This window comes from Argopecten irradians, unplaced genomic scaffold (genome assembly GCF_041381155.1).
Source record: "Argopecten irradians isolate NY unplaced genomic scaffold, Ai_NY scaffold_0026, whole genome shotgun sequence".
Lineage (NCBI taxonomy): Eukaryota > Metazoa > Mollusca > Bivalvia > Pectinida > Pectinidae > Argopecten > Argopecten irradians.
In genome coordinates, this window is record NW_027187493.1 from 110,613 (window position 1) to 121,823 (window position 11,211).

At 37.7% G+C, this 11,211-nt stretch overlaps 1 protein-coding gene across 1 annotated transcript; it reads right to left on the bottom strand.

Annotated features, from left to right (window-relative positions):
- Nucleotides 1-6,234: 6,234 nt before the first annotated feature.
- LOC138311462 (uncharacterized) lies at nucleotides 6,235-7,709 on the bottom strand. The gene is made up of 2 exons (XM_069252807.1): nucleotides 7,157-7,709; nucleotides 6,235-6,684 (listed from the first exon to the last, which is right to left on the bottom strand). The coding sequence occupies exons 1-2, from the start codon at nucleotides 7,603-7,605 to the stop codon at nucleotides 6,573-6,575; spliced, it is 561 nt and encodes a 186-aa protein (XP_069108908.1). The 5' UTR covers nucleotides 7,606-7,709; the 3' UTR covers nucleotides 6,235-6,572.
- Between the last annotated feature and the right edge of the window lie 3,502 nt (nucleotides 7,710-11,211).

Sequence of the window (11,211 nt, forward strand, 5' to 3'; positions counted from 1 at the left end):
AAAGTAATTTATATGAAAGTAGTAGCCTAATTGACCTTTTTGACCTCGCATCTATTGCCGTCCAAGGCCCCGGGGGTCAGCCCTATCATTTGTACAATTTCAAATCCCAACCCTACAAGGATGCTACCATTGCATTATAAGTGCTCTTCCATTCTTAGTTGCAGAGAATAAGTGCTCTTCCATTCTTAGTTGCAGAGAAGAAGTCGTTTATATGGAAATAGCTAAATTAACCCCTTTTGACCCCACCCTTCAGGCCCCCGGGGGGTCAGCCCTATCATTTGCAAAATTTTGAATCAAAACCATATAAGGATGTTTGTTTGTTTGTTTGTTTGTTTGAGTTTTACGGCCCCATCGACAACTAAGGTCATTTAGGGCCAAACTACAAGTCATGCATTAATATCAGGATAAAAGTTCAGGGTAAGAAAAAGCAAGTAAGGACTAAAACACAGATTGTAAACGTTAATTTGATAAAATAAAAAGGAGGTTTGCATGGGATAAAATAAATTTGGCTAAAACACATGGAGGAAAACTCATGCACAATGTTGATGAAACGATGAAATGTTGAGTTGATACAAGGATGTAACCATTGCATTATGAGCGTAATCCCATGTTAAGTTGCAGTCATTTATATGGAAATTGACCACTTTTGACCCCGCCCCTCAGCCCCCGAGGGTCAGCCCTATCATTTGCACAATTTTGAATCCCCACCCTATAACGATGCTACCATTGAATTATGGGTGCTATACCATGCTTAGTTTCAGAGAAGAAGTCGTTTATATGGAAATAGCCAAAATGGCCCCTTTTGACCCCGCCCCTCATTTGTACAATTTTGAATCCCCACACTATAAGGATGCTACCATTGCATTATGGGTGCTATCCCATGCTTGGTTTCAGAGAAGAAGTCGTTTATATGGAAATAGCCAAATTGACCCCTTTTGACCCCGCCCCTCAGGCCCCCCGGGGGTCAGCCCCATCATTTGTACAATTTTGAATCCCCACCCTATAAGGATGCTACGATTGCATTATGGGTGCTATCCCATGCTTGGTTTCAGAGAAGAAGTCGTTCATATGGAAATAGCCAAATTGACCCCTTTTTGCCCCGCCCCTCGGGCCCCCGGGGATCAGCTCCATCATTTGTACAATTTTCAGTTAGTAGCCCATAAGGATGCTACCAGTCAAATTTTGTTGAAATCCGACCAGTGGTTATGGAGAAGAAGTCGATTGTTGACGGACGCCGACGCTGCGGTATCCCATAAGCTCACCTCGGTCCTTCGGACCAGGTGAGCTAAAAATGTGATTTGCACTTTTTTAGACTATAAAAGTGTAACTTCTTGATTTTTATTCTTTTACAATAATTTGCCAATGTCGAATTTGGTTTATAATATGTTATTTGTATCACCAGGTATAGGGATGAAATGACTGAGGAAATGTCAGGACATAGAACAAAAACAACGTTTCACAGAATTTGGAAAGGATTGCAAACACATGGAAATTAGGAAGGTAAAATGCTTTATATCCTCTGTACCCTTACAGTACCTGAACCGTTTAACGTTCCCAAATTTGCGTTTCGTTTGCGTTATTTCCGTTAGCGTAAGCAATCATTTATCGTTAATCGTTTACGTTAGCAATCGTTAATCGTTAGTTGCGTTTATAATCGTTTGCGTTAGAAATTGTTTGCGTTAATCGTTAGCAGGATCCACTTCCGCTAACGTTAACCACTAAAAATAGAACCAAATGCCGGTGAGACGCTTAGACGATCGGATTTACTGTTCATTACTTTTCTCCTAAGATATTACGTTTAACGCTTCGTGTAGAAGCGATCATTATAACATTTCTGAAATAATAAAAATGAATAAAGTGTATTGTATTGCATTTTATATATCTTTTGGTTGTATATATATTTGTTAGATGTGGTTGAAATAAAAATATGTACAGTAACAAGATCGCATACATGACGCTCCGATCCGTGAAAACGTTCTGAAATACTTCGTATTTAAATGACATTTCATTCAGTCAATTTACATAAATAATAAATGTATTAATTATCAAAACTACAAAACTTAATGTGATTTTCACTTTTTCATTATTAACAGAAGCATATATTATATATGTATATATGTTTCTGTTATTATTATTTCTGCGAAAGCAATTCAAATATCAATGAAACTGTCTTACAGAACATTAATGTCAAAAGCATTATTTCAGAAAAAAATCCACGACAATTGAAAGATTACACACGAAAATAGCTAAAACAGATAATAAAAATGTAAAAACGATATAACAGACAAGCTGGATAATATTGTTATGTTAGATATTATCAATGTACGAAGAACGCAACTCGGGAGATTTGTAAATAAATTTGTGAAGTTTAAACATCATTAACATGACGAGTTTGAACACGGGAAGAGGTGGGATTTGCCATCTACATGTAAATATTTTTTAAACGCAATTAATAAGTACTTGTATCTATATGAAAATGGAAAAAGGGAATAAAAAGATGTAAACGCTTGCATTTCTTCACATACAAGAATGTCCGTAATGTACGAGCATACCTACATGTAGAACACGTGTATAGAATTCGAACTGAGCAGGTACGTTACATTGCAAGCCTTCACACGTACTGTACGCGTGTCAAATCAGACAAGGATATACATTTCTGCTCATATCAATAAAAACTGGACAATCGACTTCTCACACGTGTTCGTTGTTATTTGTACCTGGAATCACTTCAATTCCCAGCGTGACGCGCACGGGTATTTTACCTGTACAGGTATATAGGTCACAACAGGTGTTACTTTGTTACCTTCTTGGGAGGGAGATTAACTCTATACCCATTGTTTGTTTATTTGTTTGAGTTTTATGGCCCATCGACAACTAGGGTCATTTAGGGCCAAACTAAAGTCATGCATTATTATCAGGATAAAAGATCAGGGTAAGAAAAGACAGGTAAGGACTAAAACACAGATTGTAAACGTTTATTTGATAAAAAAAAAGGTTTGCATGGGATAAAATAGTTTTGGCTAAAACACATGAAAAAACTCATGCACAAAGTTGATGCAACGATGAAATGTTGAGATGATACGATGATATGTCGAAATGAATATACATTGTGTGAATAATTATTTGTTTGTAACTGTAAATTGCAGAGTTGCTTGATGTGAAATTTGATCAAATAACTTTCTTACACCGGTTACAAATTGTCGCAATAAAATTTTACAGTAATCTTCAGTATACACATGTATGCATGTGCATCAATATATTCATCATTGTTGTCATCAATGATTATACATAATTGACTTAATTTGAATATAGATAACTGGAAGGGAAATATTTTCATTATTTATATCTTTATTATATGCATGAACTATATAATGAGAGAACCGCAAATGACGAAACACTAATTCAAATGTTTAATCTTTATTACAGTAGCTGTGGCGTACATAGTATATGTATGTAGTACGTACATTTGTAAATGTACATGTGCGACCCTAAAATCGATGCCTAGTCAATGAACTTTATGTACACATATACTGTATATCTATGATCATGAATGCACACCCTAGTAATATAATCCGTTATGAAAAATCAGTGAAAATCTTTTATTCGTCATTTCAATACCATGATACTATTAAAAGTAGGTCTGATCGTTTCACTAAAATTATGACATTGTGACGGTAATATTATAGATAAAGTGTTGTTGTAACAATTTGTTTGTTATTTCTTAAAATATCGGGTAAATATGACTCTTACAATAATGCAATTCTCTCTTAATACATATGGTTGTACACGTAATTTGTAAACGTACGTGTAAAGTGGAAACTTCGTATCGGGTACAGTCGTTTTTTACTTCATTGTGTTATTATCAGTAAAGAGATGTTGTAATAATTTGTTATTCTTAAAATATCGGGTGAATGAGACACTTAAGAATAATACCATTCTTTCTTAATACATAGAGTTGCACATGTAATTCATTTTGTAAACGTACATTTTGTACCTGTAAAGTGGAAACTTCGTATTGAGTAGTGTCGTCTTTGAACTCATCGTGTACGTATGTCCATATAATTTTCATAGGCAAATGTTTATATGGTATACAGAATTTTTAATCCTTAACATACTCTCGTTTTTCTTATACTTTCGTTTGTATTTCAGAACGTCAAGATCCGTAATTTATTTACCGTCAAGCCATTTCCGTGATTATAACAATGGTATTTCCGGTCTAAGCTTGCCGATCGTTTTGCGTTAATCGTTAGCCAGTATTGCGTTAATCGTTGATTTATACCACGTGGTAATGCATGGTAATTCGGCCGATATAATATACATACGATTATTTAATGTTATTCTATGTATGTTTCAGAAAAGTAAATGTACTTCAAGGACGTAGCCCTGATGTACTCTTCTAATTTTGTTTGTTTGTTTGTTTGTTTGATTAATTAACGTCCTATTAACAGCTATGATCATGTAAGGACGGCCTCCCTGGTATGCTGTGTCTTGCGTGTTTGTTGTGCGAGGTGCGTGTTTTGAGAGACTGCGGTATATTCATGTTGTGTCTTCTTGTATAGTGGAACTGTTGCCCTTTTTATAGTGCTATATCACTGAAGCATGCCGCCGAAGGCAAAAAACTGTCGTAAAGCAAACCTTTCTTGTAGCAGACAGTAGCGGAACAATGAAACTCAATGCATTGTGTGACCATGTTGACCCTCTTTGTATCAACAACCCGTACAAAACTTCGGGATGCTCTACTCGAATGTATGACGACATATATTTAACAACAACTCCTCAAACGGACATATCATCAATCACAGACATTGAAAGTGCACAAACCAAATCAAAGGCACTCTAATTTCGCAGGTGTCAATAACCAAGACTGCAAAAGGCTTCAATTGTAGAGCATTAATTCAGAAAAGTGTTATTGGAAAAGTCTTCACAGACTGCAAATCTTGTCGCATGATGTTAGCTTTCCAGTAAACTAACTAACATCATCATTTACATGCAAGCTAAATCAGATGGTAAGAACAGTGAAGCTGACATAGTTCATTAACATGCTGACAGAGTTTCGAAAAGTATTTACATACAGATGAAGATGTTGCCCAACACTTCTTCTCCTGCCCTCTGTAAAATCTATCACAAAAACCAAATAGAAATGGACATGTTCGTTCCATAAGCCGATAAACGTCCTATTAACAGCCAGGGTCATGTAAGGTCGGCGTCCATGTATCCAGTGTGTAGCGTGTGTGAATTACAAGGTGCGTGTTTTGAGACTGTGGTATGTACGTGTTGTGTCTTCGTAAATAGTTTTGATAATAAGTTATAATGTAAATTATCTGAGATTGATGGCGTCTTTCATCATTACTTCTTAGAGGCAGACAAAAGATGGTTTCTTTCTTTGTATAGGATGTTAAAGATGCTCCACCGCCAACAAAGCATAAATGATATTCCTCAGTTGAACAATAATTGGTGTTTGATCGTGTATATATATGTCTATTTGTTTGATTAATTAACGTCCTATTAACAGCTATGATCATGTATGGACGGCCTCCTATGTATGCGGTGTGTTGCGTGTATGTTGTGCGAGGTGCATGTTTTGGGAGACTGCGGTAAATTCATGTTGTCTTCTTGTATAGTGGAACTGTTGCCCTTTTTATAGTGCTATATCACTGAAGCATGCCGCCGAAGACACCAAGCAACACACCCACCCAGTCACATTATACTGACAACGGGCGAACCAGTCGTCCCACTCCCTGTTTGTCGAGCGCTACGCAGGAGCAGAAACTACCACTTTCATAGACTTTGGTGCGTCTCGGCCAGGGGACAGAACCCCCCGGCTGTAGATTTTCCACAAAAAATTGATTTGCTTGTTAATTTTCCACAGAATTCCATGGAATTCCACACATTTTTGTGGAAATTCTTACGGAATCCATGGAATTCCACAAACGTCTGCGGAACTTTTCCACAAATCTTTATTTCCACACTTTTTCCATAAAATTAATCCACACCTTCGGAAAAATGTTCCATAGATGTGGATTTTTTCCACGGATCTTTTCCACACTTTCAGAAATTAAAGCCACAGTTGTGGATTTTTTCCACAGATGTCCACGTAACTGCAGAAACTCAAAACCAAATGGACAAATTCCATGGAAAGTTTGGACTTAGAGTAATTTCTTCACATTTCTGTAGCTGTGGACTCAGAAAATTGTATGATGTATGATAAAATGACTAAGTCCAAACTTTGCCTAATGGACATGAAATTTAAAAAAAAAATCAGCAATTCTGCGTTTTTGCAAGAAAATATATTAAATGACATATCAAAATTATCAGTAATCTATACTGAATATTAATATACAATTTTCATTTTTTTAAAGTGAAAATTGATTATTGTCAACTTTTACATTATTGTTGTGGTTTGAAAGCATGCACATGTTTCCATCCAAGATATTCAACTTCAAGTAAATATGTTGTTACATTGTGAAATAAACATGCAAATTATGACAATCCAGAAGTCTTTTTCTTGTTTTTCCTGTGTTCCCATAAAATCCATTTATACACAACAACTGTTGTAGACCTGTAGTGCTCTATTAATCCCTTTCATTGTTGTTAGGCAACAATGCTGCATAAACTGATGACCTATTCTTCACCACCATCATTGTCTCTAGAAGGTTTTCTGCTGGTATGGCATACAATCTGTCCCTAAGAAAGAGAAAAAAATATCAACCTTTAAAAGCAGAACTTCAGCATTTCTGTATGTAGCAGTAATTTTATATTTATTTTATAACTGTATGCTTTTTTTATGCATTTAACAATTATACGAAGACCTATAGCATTTCAGCCATTCCTTAGATAACAAGTATTTGGCCACAATATATATGATGCTTTTATATAAATAATACAGAATAAAATACTGTTAAATACAACTGCATGCTCACAGCTGTCATTGGAAATTGACTAGAGCCCAACAACCTGAGGCGCTGTCATTATCTTAAAATCAACAGAAAATTTGTTATCAACTACTCCCAGACGTTGTATAATATACCTTGAATTCCTGATTCAGAAGACTTATAATTAGGTTTGAAATATTCAGCTTCAATACAATAAACAAATTTTCTATGAACACTTATATAACTTTTCACTGTACATGTATATTCTTTTCAAATACACTTACCCTACAGACTCAATTTTCTGCATTTGCGGCATTCGTCGAGGGATAATGGAGCCTGAAAATTCCATGACTCTTCCAATTGCAAACACCTTTCTTGAAGACTTAACCATCACATAGCTCTGAACTTCAACTAATTGGCACGTTTTGTCTTTCATTTGAACTGGCCTCTCAAGTTTGATGGTGTAAGAGTTCTGTTTCTTCACTCTTAGGCATGACTTACTGTACATCTGAAACCCATTCCTGGCAATTTTTGAAATGTTAATGTAGTCGGCCTCCACATCTGTTCCAACCCTCTCTTTTAGATATTCCTTGACCTCATCAGGTAATTTTACGGTTGGTGATGAGTTTTTTACCACTGCACACTGAAAGGCTTCACAATCATTTGTAAATGTCTCTGATCTTGGATCAAGAAGGGACTTCAAGAACTCCTGAACTTTCAATGAGCTAACCATAGATGACTTTGATTCAACACGCTTTTGCGCCTGAAGGGACCAAAAGATCTGTTTACATACGTTTCCTGTGCCATGTACTGACTGTTTAATTTCTCCGTTGAAGGATTCAAATGGGAAACACGACCAAGCCCATAAGGGGCCCCACTGTTTCACAAGTTTAACAAGACATTTCTGTTTTCATCTTTGCTTTATAAACCTTATAAACTGCGAAATCGACTTGTAAACTCATTGTTGCCGCACAAAGATGACACTCACCGGATTACTTACTTGAACATTTAGGCATGTATGATGTAATGTAATTCTTTAATTTTATATCCAGCAAATACAAATATTTTAATAAAAAAATGTAATAAATGGGATTAAAAAAAGATATAAATTAATGTCATTCCCCGCCAAATTGAAGCCAGCTGTTAGATTCCATCAATTGACGCAGCTGTTCCAAACAATCGTAAAACATAAAAAACCAAAGAGTTTTTTTATAGTTTGAACACTAATTTTAATGAATTGGTCGGTCCGAAATGCAAATATAAGAAATGAATTAGTTATTGTTTGTTGTTTACTGATGTGTAAACTGCATTTTATACATATATTTTAAATGACGCGCTCTTAATCAATTCCTTAATCCACACATTTACTTGTTATCATCTATAATAAATTTCACTTTTCTTTATTCGCACATATGCAGAGTGGTTGCTGTCAATATTAGAGAGTATCGGGATTTCTGGAGCCTCCGAAGTAGACCAGTTCCAAGGAAACTTGAGAATATGCATTTCTTGCATGCTGGACAGTACAAGCCCAAACATCCGACAACCTGACCAGCAGGAGCAAGAGGTTCTGTCTTCAAGTGTTTTAACAAATCTGCACCCGCTGATCACAGACATCACATTCGTTATGCGAAAGAGGAAACCATATTATCAAGTGAAGTGCTATACCGGGATTTGACACTGGACTGACTTCTAGTTTTGTTTTAATGTTGTTAAAGCAAATTGGAATTTTAAGCATAAGGTTCGGTAACAAAAATACAATAACTATCAAATTAAAAAAAAGAAATATATAAAAATTCTTATACGATAATTCAACTATTAAGTTTGATTCTAATTCGGTAAATTTTTTTACAGATCTGAACAAACTTTGCAAAGCTCTTTCTGTCTGTACTCAGCATTCAGGTGAACCGTCAAGGCCTCTTGGGCCTCTTGTCGTATGGACCAAGGTTGTCTTCATCCAGGCGGGCGAGTAACGACATTATTGACGGGACCATGACCAGTTATAAACGCCTACTACTACAAATACATGTAGTACGTTTTGTTTAATTATCTTCGGGGAAAATCCCCCCTCATCCTAGCTTTAGTGACGGATGAGGAGGATTCTTTTGAGATCAGCCGGAGGCTGAGGGGGTTGAGATAGCATTTCCGCTCCTGCGCACTAACCTTGCCTCGTTTTAAAGAGAAAACTATTTATATGTAAATGAGCCAGTCCTACCTGCATGCGGATCTCCTGAAAACACCCCATTTACTTGAAAGCTACTGGGTGGGGTAACAGGGAGGGACCAAACTCAACCCCCTCAGCCTCCGGCTTGATCTCAAAGAATCCTCCTCATATCCGTCACTAAAGCTAGGATGAGGGGGGGGAGATTCTTATTCCGGATAGCCTCCCGGCTTTCGGGGGTTGAGATAGCAAAGTTGAAAGAGTGTGAATATGTCTAAAAGAAAAACCAAACACCATACTGTCCAAACCATAATAATGTGTTATTTCCAACAAACAATGGTAATGGGAAAACTTCCGATGATATGGTCAATAAACTAGGTCAACATTATGACCATCCAAGTCCAAGACCTCCTCAATAACCTGTCCGCGCGAGAGCAACTGCGTCCGCAAACTGACTCGTCGGCAACCACCCACCGCTCCCTTCGATAGAAGGTGGCGAAAAGTACATGAATTTGTCCAAATTAGCTGCCTGAAAAATGGTCATGAAGTGGCACGCCACACATGGAAAGCGGCCGAAGTAGATGCACATCCTAGTGGAGTGAGCTGCGGAAAGCGGAGCGGAACACCGTGCACAGTATAACACTGTAAACGAATCCACCGCGCTAGAAGTAGCGGTATCTAACCGCCCTAAAGAGGTAACATATGACATCAAAAGTTGTCGCGTCTTCTCCTGAGACCACTAGTAACAGTTTTTATTATAATGCACCAACGTACGGTTACACACAAAGGTTCTGCGTCAAACAAATTTCTATAACACAAACACTGGGCTGAGTCCTTCCTGACCCGATGTTTTTTTAAAACAGAGTCACAATATGAAAAAATACAACCATCCGTAATGTCCCTGCATATGATCCAGACTTAATGAAAACCAAGGTCTGAGCACGTTGGGCTGTAGTAAGTGCCAGAAGCATAACCAACCGAAATGGTTAAGTCCTTCAGAGAAATTGCTTCTAAAGGGTAAAGAGAGTTCTAATATATGCTACAAACAACACTTACATCCCAGGTAACCCGATATTTAGGCTTCGAGGATTGACGGTTATATAAAGCCCTTCCATAATCCTAGGTAATAATAATACTATCAAAAACACGTCCAGAAATCAATTGTAATGTCTGAAACAGCATTGAACGATGTGTGTTCAAAACACTATAAGACTTCCCTTCTGTGTGTAAGCTGATGAGATAATCAGCTATGTCCTTCTCAGCTCGGCAGCTCACAATTAATCTTGTTGTCGATTACACCAAAGTGTCCACTTCCTCCACGCCAAGCTGTAAGCCTTGTTAGTTCCTGACCTCCACGACCCTGCGACCAGGTCCCTGAGCTGCCCTTGATAGGCCTTTATGCTTGAAGGGATTGGCTGATACGAGACAGGCGGGTCAGATGAAGCTTTCTGTAAAGTGGATTGAGGACGACCATCATGAGGACATGTAACCACCTCAGACTGCACTGGTAGCCGGACCGGCGACCTAATTAACATATCAGCAGATTAGGGAACCATGTTTGAGCAGTCCAATGTGGGGACAAATAATTAAGCCTGTTCAACCCTGTCGGACCATAATTTCTGAAGAATTCTAAACAGAATGGAGAATCTCCCCAATCAAACAGAATGGAGGGAAAATATAGGGGCCTAAATGAAAGTCCATGATATTGAAAAAAGGCATCTAACATATTCTGACCCTGGGTCAACAGTCCAGGATACATAACGACCAAGCTTACAATTGGACCCGTGATGCAAAAAGATCAATGCCAGGTACAAAATATTGTTTGACAGACCCTACCAAAAATGGCCGAACTCAGACTCCATTCTGTTTGGCTTGGAGAGTCTCGAGATAAGTAATCAGCCTGAACGTTAGCCACCCCAGGGATATGTGCTGCAGATAAATAAATGTCCTCTGTTCCAGCACCACAACCAGATCTCTCGAGAAAGGTAAAACAATGCACTCTGGTCTGCCCCCCAAGAGGGGAGTGCTGAAATGTAGGATATAGCAGATGGTTTGTCACTCTTAATAGCGACATGTACCTGTCCCTTAAATCTCGACAGAAGGTTTGAAGAGCTAATTGAATGGCCTTAAGCTCCAAAAAATTAATGTCTAACGGGCCTCAGCAGCCTTCCAAGCCACCTG

Excerpts from the sequence above, each read along its gene's own strand:
- LOC138311462 (XM_069252807.1), bottom strand. The coding sequence starts at position 7,605 with ATGGTTAGCTCATTGAAAGTTCAGGAGTTCTTGAAGTCCCTTCTTGAT. Across the intron at positions 6,685-7,156 it reads CAGAAAATTGAGTCTGTAGG|GGACAGATTGTATGCCATAC; the intron begins GTAAGTGTATTT and ends TCTCTTTCTTAG.